At 38.6% G+C, this 22019-nt stretch overlaps 1 protein-coding gene across 1 annotated transcript in view; it reads right to left on the bottom strand.

The window, feature by feature from the left end:
* Window positions 1-7770: 7770 nt before the first annotated feature.
* Window positions 7771-22019, bottom strand: part of LOC139726211 (short transient receptor potential channel 4-like) — a 48845-nt gene continuing 34596 nt past the window's right edge. The window contains exons 9-16 of the mRNA XM_071637280.1: window positions 20771-20895; window positions 18832-19172; window positions 17191-17386; window positions 16631-16810; window positions 10870-10911; window positions 9874-9995; window positions 9163-9352; window positions 7771-8484 (exon numbers count right to left, since the gene is read on the bottom strand). Of these exons, the coding sequence (XP_071493381.1) occupies window positions 7771-8484; window positions 9163-9352; window positions 9874-9995; window positions 10870-10911; window positions 16631-16810; window positions 17191-17386; window positions 18832-19172; window positions 20771-20895 (1910 nt within the window). The remainder of the gene's footprint in view (window positions 8485-9162; window positions 9353-9873; window positions 9996-10869; window positions 10912-16630; window positions 16811-17190; window positions 17387-18831; window positions 19173-20770; window positions 20896-22019) is intronic.

Genomic DNA, 22019 nt, shown 5'->3' with positions numbered 1-22019 from the left:
TGTGTCCTTGTTGATATCATGATGTATGCTTGTACAGTGTTTTCCGTTATAACGAACACGATTATAACGAAATTCCGGTCAAAAAGGAAGTGAAAATTAACACCGTAACATTATTTGTTCTATAAGTTTTTATTTTTCATCTGTTCGCTTCTATCAAAACTTTAGATGCAACGGATGAAAACTGCCGGTCCCAAGGACTTCGTTATAACGGGAGTCCACTGTATGCTTGCTTACTCCTGCTTCTGCTTCATTCGAGGGAAAAAGTCTGAGATTTCCAATGCAAATGCTTATAGAAATTGTTGGGGGCTTGTCCGGGCTACCAACTCGTTATTCGCGCTATATTCGGCAGTGAAGACGAAGTCGTTGTAGCAGACTTAAAGAAACCTAACAGCTGTCCTACATTCAAATAAATACCATGAATACATCTATGCGTCCCTAGTCTGTCATAAACGCTGACGTTGTGCATCAGCCAGAGATTCCACAAGTTCAGCAAGGAGGACAAGTTGTCGCATTACAAATGATGTGATACTAATACTGTGGTTACCTCACAGTCTGTGAGGATTATGTTGGCCTATGTTTAAAAATCTTAATACATCCGGAATAACTCAAACAAAGGTATACATTTCTATCTTATGAAGAGAAAAAAAAAAAGGCCGGACGGCGCAAACCATCCTCATTGGTGGTCCCTCTCAAAGGTAGTGCAAACATTTCTTGAAATCGCAATCGCTGGTTTAGAGTGAGCTGAAATTCGTGATTTCCGTCACATCTGTCGCTCTCTTAGGGAACATTTTCTGGACAGCAAACTTCACTTTGCCACACGGACGATAACTCAAGAGATGCCACTGTCTTGATATCACCGGGGGATCGAAGCCGTCTTATGCCACCGAAGGAAGGAATTCACATCACAAGCTGAACTACTTGTAACGAAAAACATTTTCAAATGTCGCATCCAAAAACAATCAATTTTACTGAACTCTTGGGGTAGGTCGCGGCGACAAGACCTTTCTGTGCATCTTTTTATCCTCTGGACGGCAAATAGTTCCCGGCATTTCCTCAAGTCTGGACGTGACAATTATTCCGACTGAGTGAGAAACACACTTCACATCTCCGAACAGAACGCCGTGGAGAGAGAAATTGTCCTTTCCTCACAGCCAAAATATCAGCTCTGTGACTTGAGAACATGAGAAACAGATACTATGTTTTGCACTAGGCGTGTGAACCTGCACAAAATATGATCATAATCTGTTTTACAAATGAGAAACAGAAATGTTTGCAGACAAAATTTCGTCCGAATCTGCTGGTTTGTATAAATGTGTCCTCTCGCTCCAAATGCAGATACTTGACGCAAGCTCTGTTTGCCCAATGGTCACGAAGATAGCGAAGCAAGGTTAACAATGAGGCGAGTGGTCGGGTCATGTCTCAAAATGATGCAAGATGAGCCCCGGAGAGTGGACAGATTTTGCCCGGTATTCCGATCTCGTTTCTCGCATCCTAGAAATTCGATAAGGCGAGTCCATTTTCTATCAAGCGCGCGCACTTCACCGTACATTTGTCAAACACACTTTTATGTGGGTTGCCATAGTAACACGTAACTGGTGAACGGCCCTGGAAATGGTGCTTATTGATCAGTGTCGCTAAAATATTTCGCTCCGTATCGTCCAGCGCCATTGACAGGCAGTTATCACCGAACGAGTTTTTGATAATCCTACTCCAACTGCAAGAAAATGTATTGCAAGTGTAAAATGACAATATATAAGTACCAATTGCTTTGCGACAAAACGATAAACAGAATAACATCAATAACCACGAAAAATTAAAAAGTCAATTTTGACGGAAATCGATCACGAATAGCAGATCTCGCTAACAGCACATTTATGTTTTATGATGAGAATGTATACAGGAAGACCAAACGAATCGATCTCCAGCCAGGCTTATTCAGATTAATTACCACGGCCAGATATTACTTTAGATTGTAATGTCACGTTGTGGTCACAGTCAGTAGAGACTGTGGTTTTTCAAAACATATCTCCACCTCCAAGCACAGAGTCAATCAATTGCAATTGCACGGGCTCAATTCCGACAGAATTTCGCCAGAGATCGCTGTATACTCGATCGTGAGATACTTCCGCCGTTGGACAAAAGTTGTACAAGCGATGCAAGCACGCAAAGCAAATGTATGTCTACCATCATGAGCTGGATAGCACGTGACTCAGTTCTCGCTGCAAAATATGACAAATTGCAACGCTATTGACACTGTACCCTGACACAATCCACAAAGGTTATGAAAAGGTTAAGAAAGCAAGACGCTATAATTTGAAATTAGTTCTCAATCAATGTGTGTACTCGATATTCACCTTTTCGTATATACAGATATTTTATAGCCACAGTGCCGCGGCGTTTTTCTACCAAGTACAAACAAGTTAAAAACGAATCAAATTAGCGAGGAATTGAGATGGAGAGAGAGAGAGAGAAAGAAAGAGAAATGGAGAGAAATATATTGAGAAAAGAACAGGAACACTAGTATTAGTGACAACACAGCAAAAAGACAGCTCAATACGAAAGCTGCATGCAGTTCAGATCTGTTCATGAACTTACAAAGCCATCTATACATATATACATCAAAGTATAGTCGACTCCCGTTATAGCAAAGTCCTTGGGACCGGCGTTTTTCTTTCGTTATATCAAAATTCCGTTATAGCCGAACGATTAAACAGAAAAAAAAAGGAAAGAAGGAAGAAGCTGATAATGCTGGGGCCTGAATTTCTACACAGTTGTGATATGAATTTCGTCATGACCACTTTTTTGTTATATTGTGAATGCACTTTTAACTGAAAAGAAGCCTTCGGATCGTTCTGTTATGGGCATACATTCATGAACACACAGAAACAGGAACATAGACAAACAAACACACACACATACTCAGACACACAAAGAGAGAGAGATAGATTGAGAGAGAGAGAGCGAAAGGGAGAGAAAGGAGACATAATATTATTATTATGCACACAAGCGCTCAACAGATTTCCGTATCTCAACCACCGCTCTTGACGGGTTTATGGAATGCCAACTACGTACATACGTTTACAGATATTGTTTAAACACGCAATCTTAATGTGGACGAGAAGCCAGAGGCCAAGGAGTTGGAGGAATAATGGGAACTGGTTAGACATCTTAATATTCACAGTGTGAAAGCTATATATTTTAAAGCGTTGGACATCAGTTCGTCGAAATAACTGAAACAAAGTATTACAGTGGGACGGGCTCTGTGGCATAGTGTGGTATATAGTGGTCGTCCTATCAAGTTCTTAAAGGGAATGTACAGTATTGGTAGAGATGAGAATTGTGCGAGATACCAAGAAAATACTTATGAAATAGTACAGAGCATACCGATTTAAGAGGAATTCAAAGTTTATTTGAAGAAAATCGGGTTTGGAATGACTGAAACATCCAAAAACAAAGTAAAACAAAGCGATCGTAATGAATTGTGGGTCCCACACTTACTAGAATCGCTCTGTTTTGGATATCTCAGCCATTTCAAAACTAATTTTCATCAAATAAACATTGAATTCCTCGTGAAATTACATGCTCTTTCATATTTCATAAGAGGTTTCTCATTATCTCACCAAAAAATGTTAGAAACCTAAAATTAGGTCTCAACCAAAACTCTACCATCCCTTTAAGTTCTTGGACAACATGTTTCTACCACAATATATCAGGTGTATGAATGGGTACCTGGCAAGGTTGGCTTATAATAGTAACGGCAGGACTCACTAAGAAAGCAGTGGTTACACTGAAGTTATCACCCCGAGTAAATAGGAAATTAAATGATATATATATATATATCATTATCACCCTGAAATTCTTTCCTTCTAAACTAATCTCGCTTGTACATCACCAAAATTTGTGTATAGAAAATAAACTGTTGGCGTAAGCCCCTACTGCGGGATAAGATTTAGGATTTTTTTTTATTTATGTTTCCCATGCTTTTGCGGACAACAAATTACTTGATATATCTTTCCTCATATCCCACATAATTATCTTATAATGATACATATCTATCTCTCCCTCCCCCCTCTCTCTCTCTCTCTGTATATAAATACATATTTATATATATACATGATATATATATTGTAGTTGTTCCGCGTATTGGCAGTACTAGAAATAGCAATAATAAAATCACAACAGAGGAATGCAGGGAATGCAAATAATAGCCAATCTTGATTTAATGAATAATCCGAATTTTCGAGGATCCTTCCTCTTCTTCAGGGAGTGACAGTGCGAATAGGATCCTCGAAAATTCGGATTATTCATTAAATCAAGATTGGCTATCAATGCATTCCCTGCATTCCTCTGTTGTGATTTCATGATATATATATACATATAATATATATATATATATATATATATATATATATATATACATATATATACATATATATACATATTTATATATACATTTATATATATATATATATACATATATATATATATATATATTGTGTGTGTGTGTGTGTGTGTGTGTGTTATTTTGGGGGCAGTTGGCTGCTTCAAAATGTACTTTTACTATTAACGAATGGCAGGTTATACCCAGTCATTTCCAAAAGCTCGATTGAGATGAAAATGAAACACATTTTTTATATCCAAGCCATTTTCGATCTTTTGTCTATCAAAATACCCGCCTGACACAGATTAATCATATATATATTCTAAACCATTTTCTTTTGCTGTCGGGAAATTGAATTAAAGTTATCTAGGTTAATGTATCATGTACATTCTTGCATTTCCCAGCAGCGGGTCGGCAGAGATACACTTACATCACTTAAAAATTAAATTATAAAAACAAGGGGTGGGATGTAGTGACCTTGGTTGCCTCGGGAGATGACGAATGCAGACGATGAAGCTGAAATAATAGTATAAGATATCAGGTTGGGTTTTTTCAGTCATCAGCTATCTTTGAAATTTGCATCCAAACGCACTTCGTGAGATGGCAAAGCAATCCTCTCTCTGTAGTGTTTTTTTTTTCTTAAAGGGTGCTCCAGAGCAGACTTAGGGAAAGCCCCTTTTCTATTTCGTCACGTCCAATCAGGGAAGTTAGGATGATGAGTTGCCACTGTGGGTCTGCCGGTGACACGACATTCACTCCAGCTGCGACAATTGCTCCGGTGTCGTTTTCTCCAAGGACTTATAGGGTTGGGGTTGTGATAGCGTTTTAGATTTGGTTTGATGTGAGGATTAGGATTAGGGTTAGGATTATGTTTGTAGGAAGAATTCATGTTTGGCCTGGCGTGCAGAATTTTCATGGGAGCAATTGTCGCAGGAGCAAATGATACGTGACTTAGCTGACAAATGGCAAGCTTGTGAATACAGAAAATACATCCTTCAGATGTGCTTTCTTTCTTCTCTTTCTGTCGGGGGAAGGGGATGGGGTTGGAAGGAGGAGGATGAGGTGGGGAGAACTGCCCCCCCCCCCCCCGTGTCACACATAAGAATGCTTTGTCCCTCCACTGTCATTTATGTGAACTCCGCTCCGACTGCGATTTTATTCTTTTATTTGTGTGTTCTCATGCTTTATAATTATAATATTCTTTTTCATGTTTATAATTAGTAATCACGAAAATTTCAATCCCCAACTGCATAATGTGATACAAATTTAAACAATCATGAATGAGATGTTTTTCCCTTTTTTTAAAGTGCAGGGCAATGACTAAAACATACCCACATAAAACAAAGAAAAAGAGTTAATAAAAAAAGTATCTCCTCACTGCAATTCAACAAGATGTTACTGCCTGGAGAGTTTCATGCAAAGGAAAAACAAACAAGAATAACAATGGAAGGTCAGGTCAAATGCAATATACTTTATTAGACTTTGTACTGTTTTGTATATATATCCCAGTATTATTAAAATGCTTAAGATTGATTTGCAATGATTATTGCAAATAAAAACAAAGAGTGCACCAACATAGATGAAATTTCAGTCACTTAACACCTATGAGAATACAATTTCCTGGTCAATTTGAACATATTACTCTGCGAAAAAAAAAAAACAACCAGCCAGCCAGCAACACATAATAATTTGTTTTTAAAAAATGGATTTCAAAAATACTTTGCATTTCCATTCATTTTTATTTCTGTGTTTGTCACAACTGGTCGCAATTCTCTCTTGATTTGAAAAAAAAGAGAGAAGATATTAAAGAATATTGATGACTTCCTGAATGAGTGCAAACCTCCTGCGAAGAATGTTACTTTGTCATGGAGTCGACTCATTTAAGTAACATGGGAGGAGTATGGATGCATGACATACAATCAGAAGAGCTGTCTCTGCTGGGAAGAACAGTGTCCCACAGTGTGAAACACGATGTAAAACACAGTGTGAACACATTGTGAACACAGTGTGAAATCTCTTCACACTGTGAAATTCGAGCGTGTTAAGATTGTGAATACTTTTTGAATCATCAATTCAAAGCGTCAAACAAAACATTACTATATAAAAAAAAACACCAGTGTGAAATATCTCGTCATGCTCATGTATGTCTGTCTCGTAGGATGACCCCGAATGACTTGGCTATTGATGATAACGCGTGAAAAAACAAACAAACAAAGGAGGCCATTCTTTCTTGTAAAAATACACAGAAAGACAAAAGAATAGAAGAGTGATGAAGGAGGATCAATATCATTGTAAAACGATAAATTTCATGCATCAATATCATGGTTACCAGAATGGAAGTTTGGCTTAATTAAGGCAGGAGGACATGATATTATAATACAACAAATATAGTTACAAATTCAAAAGTAAGTAAGGTGTTAAGCTGCGATTTAAAACACACACATATGACATAACTTAAGCCGCTGTCTAAAAGAGCCAAGTGTACCATGCATTTAGTCTGTAGAGAATTATCACAGCTCCGACGCTGAGGTTAATAGCGCCGTTTATCCACTGTCAAATTCTTTTCTTTTTTTGCTTATACGCTTGAGAACGGATAAGAGTCCTCTGAGTGCCACAGTAGTTATTTCAACGTGATTAATTTCTCTCTTAACATGCTAAGTGCCGCTAAAAGTAAGCCAAGACATAAAAGGATATTCAAACTTCTTCAATAAATCGTTGTCGCAAACGCACGGCCAGCAGAAATATTTGTATTACCCTGTCGTAGTATATTGCTCCTGATCCCTGAATTGATAATAGAAACTATAACGCCAGACAGTGACAGCATTTGTAAGATAGGCAAAATATACACATATTCATATTACATATCATTCATATGTCTTGTGTGAAGAAACTCAGCTTGTTCTTACAGAGGCTACATGAAAGTAGATCAGATAGAATGATAGATTCGCAGAATTTTTCTAGAATAGTTCTTAAGTTCGATATATAATTTGTAGACAGGACACCACGAGCGAGTAGGAAAGAGGGATTCAGACTATGATAATATTCAATCATCTGTTATTACTGATACTCATTGCGAATACCTAGCTATCATCATAATCATAATAAAAAGCATAGAATGGAGAATCATTAATGAGCATACTTGATATCATGTACGATTTCAGCACTCCAATATCTTGAGGTTACTACATATTCCTTTCTTCGGGCAAGTATGAACACAGGCGGCTCGTCTTTCTTTTTTTCTTTTCCTCCCCTCTTTTTTCTTTTTACAACTTGGAAATCTGCCGCATTGCGCCATAAGGCATTATATTGCAAACTGGTATACGAAAAGACAGAGTACATTTTTGGTCAATAGCTGGCGTTGTGCCGTCAACTTCGTCATCTTTTGATAATCACTCAGTGATGTCATTCCAGTTCTGGTCGTTGTTATTGGCGAATCGTTTCAGACGTGGAATACGAGACGGTCGCCTTTCACGCCGCCACCGCGGTTTCGTCTTTTCCGGGGGTTCCGTTTCCTCTTCGTACTTCCTGACGAGGGAGACAACCAGACCTCCGGAACTTCGGGTGAGTCTCTTTTTCTGCGCATCTTCTTCCTCCTGAATGACTGGAGCTCTCGTCTCCTCTGGTGCTCCGTTCCTCTCTACCGTCTCGACGTGCTCTACTTCCACTTCATCCGTCTGCGTCTCCGACGAGCTCACACTTGTCTCATCCGTCTGAACTCCCTGTCCCGCCAAATCCGCTGCTGGCGTCTGTGTTTCGGCACTTGTAACATCCACATCCGCTGAAGGCGTCTGTGTTTCGGCGCTTGTAACATCCAAATCCAATGCTGGCGTCTGTGTTTCGGCGCTTGTAACATCCAAATCCGCTGATGGCGTCTGTGTTTCGGCGCTTGTAACATCCAACTCCGGTGCTGGCGCCGGAGTAACGTCCGTGATCGCTACTGTGGTCTGTGTTTCGATGGATTTTATTTCTACAGGGGGAGAGCCGACTTGAGCACCGATGGAGTGGGATTCAGGCCGTGGTGCTTCAACAGTAACTGTTGGTCCCACCTGGGGGACGATTCGTATAAACCATGACTCAAGATCCTCGCTCGTCGGGACGATACCCTAAAAGAAAATGAAACGATTGTGTCCTTAAAGTGATTAATAGACCATTTTGAATAACCAGTTATCTATCAGAGGAAAGCTAATACAACGGAAGCAGTCCCGTAAATGTTTAAAAACATCGTTAGCTTTAAAAGAAACCACAACCAAAATATAAATGTGGACTGAGTGAAAGCAGCAATATTAGCAGAACACATCGATGAAAGTTTGAGGGAAATCGGACAATCGATTCAAAGCTCATAAATTGCTAAAGTTTCAGGATTGTCATCGCTTGATATCAGAACTAGCACACTTCATGACGTCATGTGTGGACAACCATAAAAAGAAAAAAAAATAGGAAAATTCCCCAAGATTTCATTTTTTGTGAAACACAGTCCGTCAAATTGTATATATGATCATTAACATGTTATTGGTAATGAATATATTTGCCTGAATTTTGAAAGAGGTAAATGATGGCGTAAACTGTAGCAGAAGTCGGATGTATCCGCATCACACTATGCACTTGCGGTAATAGCAGCTCAAACAGAAGACAGTGTTTAGAGGTTACCTTAATCATCAAATGATATGATTTGTGTCTATATGACAGGTCTTAAGCAGAACACGTTTAAAAAAAATGAATAGGGCCTACTCTCATAAGTTATGCATAATGCATATTCATGAGGGGACTGCCGCCGCACTCACCTTGTATTTCTCGACGCTCTCAAAGATGTTGCGTAGCGCCGCCTTGTACTTGTACACCATGTCGTCGATCTCCAGAGTTCGGTCAAAGACCACTTTCGCCTCCCTGCTCTGGCCGAAGATTTGATCTCCTTGTTGGTTGCCCCGGGTGAGGCTCTCTTCCATCTGAGTCAGCTGTTTGGTGATGTCGAACCTGGGGATTAGAGTTGCATGAAAGATCAATATTCTATAAAGACTATGGGAAAATCGAATGATCATTTCCTTGATCGCACGTTACAATGGGCGTTCTTTCGCTATATGTATATGGAAAGAGAGATAGACAAATATGTAGATAGAGAGAGAGAGAGAGAGACAGATAGATAGATAGATAGATAGAGATGGAGAGGCAGATATACAGACAGAAAGATAAACAGATGGATAGATAGATGGATATACCTTTACCTTTTATATTGCCCTCTTTTCCCGTATTTGATGGTAAAACAGGAATACAATTCACAATTTTTATAACAATGAAGTTGATTCTAATTAGAGAAGGTCAAAGTCCTTTTTTTATTCATAGAATGTTATAATCATGAATAGTTTTCTTGTCTTCCGAGGGCATCATGGTTTCTCTTTCAGTCTGATCTCTCTCTTAACTTCCGACAGTAAATAATACCGCTCAATGATTTAAAACTAGCATGTCATAATCATTGTTTCAAGGTCAGGCGACCTCACCGGAGTGACGCAACGTCGTTCCGAAGGTCTCGGATGTCGAGCGGGCTGATATCACCGGTGGCGCTTTGTTCACTCGTCAGTCTGTTGGCAATATATCGATCCATGATCTGTGCGATCACATTCTATATTACGAAAAATAGCAGAAAAGTAATCCAGTTCAGGTAAATTCAACTCAATCAAAGCCATGAAGGGTCTGACAAGTAGTCCTCCAGAATATCTGACCACTGGAACTGATTTTCAAAGAACATTGATAATCAGGTGCGAGTTTCTTCACTATGTTTCCCTCTACAAACTAAATTTGTTAAAATCGCAACTGCTGATCTGTAAATTAACATTCACAACATTCATAAATGTAAATTCACAATATTAATAATGTTAATGATTTAGATCATTGCATTAAATCTAACTCTTTGATATCATCACAACACCTTATTCTGGTGTTTGCATTTCAGCTTCCATTTTTCATTGTGTACTGGGAATCTAGTATCAAAGGAATAGGATGGAAACGTTACAAAAGCCCTCTATCAGTGCCAGCCAGTACTTTTGGTGAGGTAGATCTTCCACATGGAAGTCACTTCCTAATCGAACAATTTTGAACCAATATCATGTTTCCGTTAAATTTCTCATTCGGGGCATTTCAAAATACTACGTTCCTCGACTTTGACGTTAATGTCAAACAGCTGGAGTGATATATCTATATCATTATTCAATATCATATTCGCATAAATGGTTAAGAAGCACTTTACGACTTTGAAACACTATACGTTCAAACAAAGGGCATAAAAAAATCATTCAAAGTGATAGTCTAAAGCTCGCCGCACACCATCTGCACAGTATATGAATTTAGGTCCCACGACTAAGCGACTTTGGATCTGGAATAAACCAGCATGTTTATTCTGAGGCTGTCGTGATTTCTTTCGGATCCAAAGTCTGTCAGTCGTACGACCGAAAGTCGTATAATGTGCGACAGGTTTTAGTTTTATATCATTATGTTACCTGATATTCTTCCTGATTTACACTTTGGTACTCGTGTCGCATCTGTAAGAAAGAAAATAATCTCGATTAAGACGAAAATTATTTGAACATGATCATAAGAACCACAATGACATTGACTTTAAATGATAAAGAGATCATTATCGATGGTTAAATAAAGAAAATAACAATAATAGTAGTTATCATAATATAAGTGGTCATATGGGGATTGATGTGGACAACAGTTGTATTACATATTATATCAATATTGAGTGTGACGATAGTAATAGTCATGTTAGTAACATATAGAAATAACGTGATCATTAATTCGATAGTGATGACAATGATATCAAAGAAATTAAACTTCCAGTTTGAGTATACAGGTGAACTATTATGAGGCAAGATAATTTGAAATATATTTTAATTTTGAAATATACGATATGATAAGCAAATATTATTTCAGACTTCTACGGCATCTCAATTATTATTACAATCACATTTCGAAATTTTCTTTTCTGGAAGGTATGAATACAGCTTGACAAAGAAAATGTGTATTCCCCTCATACACCCCTGATGGTTCAATCTCACTGAATTCAAGAAAAGAGAAAATTTCTCAATCGAAAGTGATCATTATTTGTACTATACATTTGTGTCAAAACTTGAGATTGTTATAATTTATAGTGATAATAGTAGTAATAGTGATGATATAATGATACGCTTATCCATTTGCCATATAAACCTTCTCTCACTTATCAAGTCAGATACTTTTCCTGCAAATATGCAGATAGGAGTATTCAAATGAGGATAGAAATGACGAGGGTCACTTCCAAGAAAGGGGGAGTGGTTCAACTGGCTATGACCACTGATATAAAAGCAACAGAAAGAGATAAGCAGCAGAGATAGATCGCCGCCTAATAGCCACCTGCAGCGCGTCCACGTTTTCTTAAAATGCCAACTGAAGCTCCTGTTGAAAGGAGGGAGGTTTTTATTTTGTGTGACTGTATGTGTGTGCATATAATGTGTGTGTGTGTGTGTGTTATCTGCTTATTTCTCTGTGTTGTTTATGCTTTTGCATAAGGTATAGCCTTTTTTACAAGTGAAAATTTTAGTGAGAAATTAGAGTTATATAAACGCCCAGCCTTCTGTGTATAATGATATGATTGACGTGGTCCGCTAGGGCCTGCTTTGCGCTAAACCTTGTGAAAAAAAAAGAACTTTTTTCCAAGAAACTGCATAAATCTTGTCTATGCTGGTATTTTGTGACCACCGGACTCGTGATCAAACACACTGACACAAAAAAGGTATACGAAGACCATGGAGAAATCAGATCCCACAGACGTTGGACGATCACGTTACTAAAAATGTCCACAGACAATGGCACACGAGTGACAACTAGTGGTCGAAAACAATAAATGAATTCATGTACAGCTGCAGCAATCTTCATAATCATACCGAAAGACAACAACTGCGACTGAGTACAAGATTGGGTGCGATACACACATTCAGTCGAATGCACATATTGGTGATGAATAAAGGAAAGAGTTATTGAGGTGAAATGCAGAACGACACCTGTAACAATACTGACATAAGATTAGAATCATAATGCATTGATATGAAAACATTACAAAGATTACGATGGTTCTACACCAACGGTGTACAGTTGTTTGGTACTCACGATCTGACAGAATGCACGACAGAATTTGACAAAAAGGGGAAATGACAAAAGGAGGAAAACATTTAATCTGTTATCATGACGTCTGATAGGTTATTTGATAATTGTCTAATAGGTACATAGGATTTATCCATGTCCCTGAGGTACATTCGTTTATATGAATTAGCTTAAACAATATTAGGTTTCTTTACTAAGTGTTCTTGTCTGTTCCGGGGTTGGGGTGAGAGGGGTTACCAAATGTTCCTCTATACCATACGAATGTTGATATGGAAATTCGTTATCATCTTTTCTTTAAAGAGAGCAAAATGTAATCATAGTATAAATAGGAGATTTGATATTTTGTGTTTACAGTAAATGTCAAATATATGGTCATCATATTAAGTGCCGGATACACTGGTTGTACACATACTGGTGAAAGAATGTGACCTTTACTATAGAAAAAGGATAATATTCTTATTTCGCTTTATGATGTAATTCTTTATATTCTTGATATATTGTGTTCATTCACAGAGATAGATATACCAGGTAGTACAGGCCGTATATTGTATGAATACGTGTATGTTGCCCTTCTCCTGTTGGAGTTACACTGACTATAATGCGAGGGCCATGCAGGATACTACGTAAAATACATGTATTATCCAACCTCGCGTAGTAGGGACGTAAATAAGGTTTCCGGCAATAAGCTTCTTTATATCTCTGCCTACAGTCCCTCCTGGCCATTTTCATGTCTCACACACGTACGTTTTTAATCCTTCCCTTACCAAAGCCTAGTAGTTACTGTATAAGTGTATGGGAAATTCAGAATCCAGTATGAAACGATCGAGTTAGACAGTAATGACTACCAAAAAAGGGGTGGTGGTGGTGCGTAATTACACTCCTCTTTTCAATCGATGTTCACTTCATCTCTGCTTTAATATCTTCCATTATTGTCAATACATAAATGTAGTGGTGAGAAAATATACGAGTGAACATCAATACAAGTCTGTAATATGTTGTCGTGAACATTATTGATTATTATTGTTATTATCACTATTATGCTATTAGTATTATCATTAGTAGTAGTAGTAGTAGTAGTAGTATTAGTAGTAGTAGTAGTAGCAGTAGTAGTAGAAGTATTAGTAGTAGAAGTAGTAGTAGTAGCAGAAGTAGTAGTAGTAGTAGTAGCAGTAGTAGTAGTAGTACTACTACTACTTCTACTACTACTACTATACTACTACTACTACTACTACTTCTGTTATTATTCTATTACTATAATTATCATTATAATCATCATAATCAATATTACTTTTATCATTATAACACGCTGCAACAGCATCATCAAAATCACACTAACGACCAATATGCAGTCACCCTATAGTACTGCCAAGTATAGGGTGGGTTGTTGGTGTTTTTCTCCATTTTCTTCATCTTGTTCAAGACAGGCATAATCATTGTATACACACCGGTCTCCTCATGGGGTATATCGAGGGACTAAGAGCCCGTGGTCTCTACACTATACGACATTGGCATTACCTAACCCCATTCAATGTAGGTTTCAGCTGTATTAAAATGGTGAAGGTCTGCCAATATTATCGTGATTTCTGTATTTGTGTTTATTTTTACGGGATGATCTTATCATCACAGTATTCCCGAAACCTTGCCAAGAGGTTTGCCTATTTTTAAAAAGGAAGGAGAATTCCTGTGAGATTACGGTGTCTCTGTCACATTAGACAAATCGACCACAGACAGACAGTAATAAAAAACCTCTTCATTTAATTGGTCGAATTGGAACAAATTAGGCAATAATTTCCCACACAAACCCGGCAATCACTAAGAACAAAATGAACACTTTAAGCACGTCAAGAAGCGCGGCGCGTGCAAGAAATAAACAAAAAAATAGCAACAGAAAATACGGAAACAGCGCAGAGTTAACGGAAAAAAAATACACAGACTCACAACAGACATTGTGCAATGCGCTGGCTATAACTGTAATAGGCCAGCCGGTGCAAAGTATGCTCACTATTCAAACAGTGCAAAACGATGAAATCTTCGATCGACTGATCGAGTCATGCAGTTAGGATGAACGTACGTGTCACAGCGAAATGACGACAGAAAGTACATACCAACCGAATTTCTTTGTTTTATACTTACGAACTGAAAGAAAGTACGGAATGGAATGAAGGAGAAAATGAAATACAAAAGACATTATTCTACTTCGACATAATCCGGCTTGTTACTGTAAGTTTGGTGGCTTCATGAGGTAAATTATACACCTACATAAATGAACCAACTTAATAATGCATCTACGTCACTCCTATTTTAGTCCCAGAACTTCAGTTATCGTTGCAATTAATTGATAATCATGTATCCTTCGATATTTTTATTCATATCATATCAAATGATATTATAATTTATATATCATTGCTTGGAATGTGAGTTTTGCATAGTTGTTGTGCGACTTACGGCGTACAAAGCCTTTAGCACAATTCCTAATAGTAACGAACAGATTTTAAAGTGTTCTCATGAATTTGAATATTTGATTTGGCAAACCGGTCCTTCGGACGATGTGATACTTCTCACACACTGGTTTATGTCTTAGTTCCACTTGGTCCCATCTCTGTTTAAGACCAGTGGATGTTGGCAAGCTAGCGCAAAGAAGCAACTGAGTTGTGTGCGTTACTTGGGTACCATACAGACATTCGTCCTCCCTGATTCTCTTGAAGACGCCCGTTTAGGCTACTTATTTCAAAATTAGAATATGTATATAATATATATATATATATATATATATATATATATATAAGACAATTTGTCATTATTGCCTTCCATGTCCTCACCACTGTCGCTGCTATTTCATGTGCTGTACATCATGTTTAGCATTTCTATATTTTATTCATCTAAATGCACTTGATATTAGATTTTACTCATTGATATTTAGCGTCGATAGTAAAACGAGATATTAACACCCCTGAAATCACACATTCACCAGTATACATTTCGAACTTAACTTCCCTACTCTCGTCCGTTTTCGTTTTAAGGGAATGTTTTCAAGGCGCATTTTGCCAGATCTCGTTTCGACCCGTTCTCAGACATTCAAGAAGTATATTTCCAGCCAAACTAGACATTTAACGGCAAAGCGTATTACACTATAGAGGTTACTGAACTAGTCAGTGTTAAGGCCTCGGAACACCGTCCGGGCACGGTAACGTCAACGATCCAATTTTTTACCATGGTGCGCCAAAAGGAACCATGTCTGGTTCTGTTAAAATATCATTTCCCCGCTAATAATCTTGTTACAAAAGAGGTCTTCAACTGGTGATTTGTTGCTCTTGATTTTGAGATAAGAATAAATGTTGGGTGAGTTTATACCGAATTATTGATCTTTTGTTTTTTTTTTTCTTCAAAATAGAAAAAGGCATGGTTCCTTTTAGCGCACCATAGCAAAAATCCTTACCGTTGCTGTTACCGTGCTCGGCGTGCCGAAGCCTTTAAACAGGAAATCCAGTCCAAATATAAGTTAATCTGATAAAAAGAGGTAAAATCTTATGAGTTAAAAGGTAAAAATTTGATTGAAATCGGATAAAAGAATAAGGAAGTTAAGACATTTTCACGTTTTGTTAATTTCTGCAATACAGTTCTTGTACAGTGGATATGAATATGCAAATGAGTGAGCTAACCATGTCATAACGTCCAAATTTTCCATTGATCGTGTACAAAAAATAACGAAAATTCAATGTTGCTGTCATTGAAATCTGAAACATAATGTTACTCATCGTTGAATAATTTAAGAATAGTGATCAGTTAGACACACAAGGATTTGAGCCTCAGGCGTAAATGCGTTTGAATGAAAAACTGGAAATTTCAAAATCGTATGGACAAACTAAATCTATTATCATGACAAGTTGTGAGGGGATGACATGCTCACTTTGCCATTTGCATATTCATAATGATTGATCGTTCAAGAACAGTTTTGCAAAAAATAGTAAAGCTTTAACATGTCGTATCTTCCTTATTTTTCACCCGATTTCGATCAAAATTTTACCGTACGGTTGAACTCGTAATATTTTACTCTTTCTTATCAGACCAACTTATACTTGGACTGGATTTTCCCCTTACAGATTGTCTCTACTTTACCATTTCGGAGAGCATGATCGATTCCTGATGTTTCTTTCTCTCAAGGCATTTAGTCAATCTAGAACATAAGGCGCCGAAATCTGGAACCAGATTGAAAGGGGGCGGAACCGTGAAGCTATCGTCCATGAACGACATCCAGAGCACAGTGCGAGAAAACTTCCATTCCACATCGGCGTTTTCCTGAGGGATGCAAACAGTAAAGGACATTTCAGTCTGAATAATAATGATGATGATGATGATATTGATAATAATGATGATGATGATAATAATAATAATAATAATAATAGTAACGATATCAATAATAATGATATTAATAATAATAATAATAATAATAATAATAATAATAATAATTATAATAACAATCATCATCATCATCACCACAATATCATGTGCACATAGGGAAAGATGGTGGAAACACACACAAAAGCAGACAAACACATTTTTTAATCCAGGTAAGCAAATACCGGAAGGCTCTTTTGCAAGTAAAATGCTTTTGATTTAAGCCCTTTTTGCAAACAAGCTCTTCAGTTTAGCTCAATGACCTTGGCCATTATACCTACCTCTATGGCGTTGTAGACGTTGCTCATGATGGCAATAAGGGCGTTGAGGAGTACCAGGATGGCAAGGATGTTAAAGAGTGCGAAGAGCGTGAGACCGGCCACGTACAAAGACTGCTGCTCGGCGGGCAGCTGCAAGATGTCCGTACCCATGAAACCGTACATCGACCAATAGAGCGTCACCACCGTCTGAAATATGCTATCGGGAGCGTTGAGCAAGAATTTGTGGCAAAGGTTAATGACACCAGTTTATAAACCTCTTTATTACGATTTCTACGTCAAAGTACGTCATATAAAATAGTGTGTAGGGATTACGAGTCATATATCATGCCACAGACTTTGCAGGACGACGTCGGTTATCAGGCAACCGCGACTCGGATATTGCAGAAGTGGATATTTTCGGGAGAGTACTTGCAATGCAACCTAAAATAATTTGTGATACCAATAATACGTTCATATCTAAACACGAGAAATATATAAGATCAAAACAAAAAAAAAAAACCCAATTTCAAGTAATCGGCAAGTCACCATGCTTTCACGTTATTTTCCCTGCTTGCTTCTCAATCAATTTGTGCATTTCAAACACAGAGGGATTTTGGAGGCCCATGGGAGCACGACTGCAGAGATAGATACCAACAGAGGGCGCTGTTGATCTTGCCAACAGACATGCAAACGATCTGAATCAACATCAGTTACATGCATTGAAACATGGTGCTTGTGAGATAGAAGAAGGGGGAGGGAGGGGGAATTGAGAGAGTGGAGTGTATGTATCTGTGTTTCCGTGCATGTGTGTGCGTGCGCATGCGTTTTCAGTTTTTTCTCCAATAAGAGTTACCGTCTGGAGTTTTTCATAATTTCAAATTACTGCCGTGTGATGTCTACAGTGTGACAAGTCTTACACGGACTCTAAGAAAACCTATCAACCATCATTGTTCTTACTTGTTCACGCAAAGCATCCATGTTCACATTGAGATGATCTGATAACAGAATGATACAGCTGACAGCTTCACTTACAAACCGCGACCCTAATGCTTAATTGTTGCTTTTCTTCTTTACAGTTTATCCGGCGCAGTTTATATTTGCGATCCGAAAGCAAAACGATAAAATCACGCTCTACTGGATAGGAAGAATAACTCTGCATGATGGCAAATGCGCAAATACTGCAACGGAGTTACAAATGATAGTGAGAAAACTCGTTGCCAAATACTGAACTAAAAGATCTTGTTTGTCTCGGGTTGAGTCGGCCAAATCACAACAGTTATTGATGTTATTTGTGACCTTTAACAAACAAAACATGGCGCCGGAAGAAACGAATCGAAACTATCTGCTCAAGATTGAGGTAAATGTATAGAGTAGGGTGACTTCAAGCGTATGAGGGCAATAATTCCCCCCCCCCCCGACATTTACCCCTCCCCCCCCCCCCCGCTAATTGCTGGCTAGTGATAATTCAAGGTTAGAGTAAAGATTAGGGTCAGGGTTAGGGTCAGGGTTAGGGTTAGTATACTAGGTTCAGGATTAGGATTAGGGCTACAGGGTCAGGGTCAGGGTGTGGGGTAATGGTCCAGAGGGAAATTATCCTTAAACCACTACCAGAAAATCGATAGCCCATCGCCTGGCCTCGAGATCTGATAGTGGGGCACCTACTTGTCAAAGTGAACCTTCAAGTCACTGCAATCGCCCAGCCTGTGCTTACAGGCGAGCGCTCGGGATCCCTCGATGGTGTTTCCGTAGAGGTAGGTCATGCCGGTGGCGAAGGCGACGAAAACGGCGAGGAGAACAACGAAGAAGTGCGAGGTGTTGACGATCATGTCGCCAAGGGAGAGCTGGAAGGCGCCCACGGCGTCGTTGGAGATCAGGTATGGCATGATGCGCAGAAACGCCACGACGACGGCCAGCCCGAACAACGTCTTGGAGATGACAGCGAAATCGTTCCAGGGTAGATTGACGAAATCCTCGTCGGTGTCCATGATTGAGCTCCGCCGAATCTACGGACGAACAATAACATGACCACGTGATAAGGCGATGAACGACATTATTATATAGCTCTTTACTCCATTTTAGTCAACTTCAGCATGTCCCCCTTACGAAAAACAAACAAACAAACAAACAAACGGATTTCCGCATTGATAGCTTTCGATATGATTAAACTGTTTGAATGCTATTTCAGGGTCTAAAATGTAACATCACTTAGCAGAAAACCCCGTTCAATTTGGTTCAGTGAACAAAGAATGGGGATCGTTGTAAAACATGTCATGGTCGGGTTTGTTTCTTCCAAGTTAAGCACTTGGACATGTTGGATGCTCTTAGAACTGCCATATGTGTGAGCACAATGGACAGAACTTGGAGGGAAGGGATTCCTGACATACTCTACAAAGATCCTCATTTCTCTTAGATGACCACTGAAGCAAATCGGATGGGGTTTTCTGCAAGATGTGGGTAACAAGTCATAGTTTCATACCCTGAAATTGTATTTGGATTGATTCAATATTTTTAAGTTATCGTTTTGGGGTGGGGGAGTTCCCGTTGTATTTTTTAAATTTCTATGTACGGTATTTTTTATCCTCAACGTGCTCCCCCTCTTTACTTCCTTGTCTTCTTTCATTTTTCTTCATCCTCCCTTCGAATGTTCTGTCAACTCCTTCCCAACCCCTTCCGTCTTTCCCGCTCTATTTTCTCTGATCTCATTTGGGCAAGATTCCCTGACCTCGAACTGAGGCAATATGAAGATATACTTCTGCCCATTTTAATTCTATACGACAAAGAGATTCTATCACCGGTTTGACCAACCACAAAACCTCCAAATCATGTGACCAATTTTTTTTTTGAATGGTCAGCCCCAGCAATGGCTTGAATGGCCACCCTCTCCTTGACCACCCGTTACAATGTTTCGGAGTTTGCCAGAGCTAAAACATCTTATGACTATCACGTGAATTGGGGTTTTGTGCTTCTGGGCAGCTTAAAAGCGATGGTTACATGGCATTTCCTCCTGCGACAATTGCTCCCATGAAATATCTGCATACTAAGCCAAACATAGATTCTACCCAACATAACTCTAACCATAATCCTAATCCTAACATCAAACTAAACTTAACACCCTATCACAACTCTGACCCTAAGTCCTTGAAGAAAACAAGACCGGAGCAACTATCATGTTAGGAGCAATGCCGTGTTACAGAAAGCGATACTAGTCGTGTGCATGGATGGACAGGGCTACGAATTGCAGCCTAAACTTGTGTTTATCTCTTGCTCTCAATCAAAGGGATGAATTTTTTTTTTGTCTTCACGCTAGAACAAAATGCGAATATCTGAAATTAATAATTCTTAGGTTAGATTCACTTCTTTCTAGTGGCCAAGTGGTGGGCGGTGTACGAACTTTTTAAAGATTAATTTTAAAGATTAGCAAAATCAATAAGATGATAACTTGCGCGCCACAAATTAACAACATGGCATGGCACAAATGCTACATGCTACTTCACAATTTTCTTCTTTTTTTTTCAAATCTGCAGAGTAGATGGGAATATAGAAACAGCTCCAGATTATACTGGAAGACAGGAAGGGAATCACTTACCTTATCGATGATGACGACTTCTAGTGCACAGTTGACAAAGAGAAGTGTAGATATGATCATTTCACGGTAGTGCGTGAAATTCGTTAGGAACTTCTTCGGACCGAGCTGAATGAAAAACATCCCTTGTCGTACTGCGATGCCTGCGCGCAAAGCAACCACATAAACATACAAAAATACAAAGAGCATAACATAAACAAATAAAGGACAAAATACAGGTGCTTTTATCCGTCTTCACAATAATGAAGTTGTCGTCACAATAATGAAGTTGTCTTACTCAGTGAAGACAAATCCGAATTGCAAACGCGCCAATGTGAACATGACTAACAACATCCACGCCAGAAGGAACACAGTGTCGAACAGTGTGTTCACTGTGTGTTCACTGTGTGTTCAATGTGTGTTCACAGTGTGTTCACTGAGTGTTCACTGTGTGTTCAATGTGTGTTCACAGTGTGTTCACTCTGTGTTCACTCTGTGAACATTGCGTGTTGAACCCTGGACCTTCTGTTTACACAGTGTGCCCACAAAGTCGACTCCATGAACATACAGTGCTGAACCTGGAGCTTCTGTTTACACAGTGTGTTCACAGAGTCGACTATGTGAACACACTGTTATGACTATGAACCCACTGTGTGACATAGTGTTCACACTGCTGACCGCTCCACAGTTTCACACTGTGTTCTTTCCAGCATGGATCATGTACTACAGACAATGAGATAAGAGTTTTAGATTGCCTATAGATGATAATCAATATTGAGGTAGGATGTAAGGATGAGTAGACTTTATCTGCAATTTAATATTCATCGGAACGAAGTGTTAAAATCGTTAGTAAAAATGTAAAAGCATCAACATCACTCAATAATCACGTCAACTTGTCAACTCGGGAGACTGCATGGTCTGTTGTTTGTATACAACAAAAACAAACATAATTCGAAGATCACCAAAAAAAAAAAAATCCCACGAGAAATCAAGTAATTCAAATATATTCCAAACAGTACCTAATCATAAACATAATTTGACAAAACCTATACACATCATTTCGATTGTATTGTCTTCATAAGTTGAACTGATCATGTCTTGATACGTTATGCGTCAAAATAACGTGTACTCCCGAAATAAGCAAACATCTTCAAATTCATCTGGATGTCATACATTGGTGATTTCTCGGCTTCTGGGGCCCGTTGCATAAAAGTTACTATCATGGTAACTTTGCCATCCATTGGTAACTTCCATGGAATTCTTGATTTTGATTCGCTGTTGAGTATTG

The sequence above is a fragment of the Diadema antillarum genome, unplaced genomic scaffold (assembly GCF_040938485.1).
Source record: "Diadema antillarum isolate AM-2024a unplaced genomic scaffold, OU_Dant_1.0 seq00000081_RagTag, whole genome shotgun sequence".
Lineage (NCBI taxonomy): Eukaryota > Metazoa > Echinodermata > Echinoidea > Diadematoida > Diadematidae > Diadema > Diadema antillarum.
The sequence above is the reverse complement of the archived record's forward strand: the minus strand, read 5'-3'. Positions and strand labels throughout refer to the sequence as shown.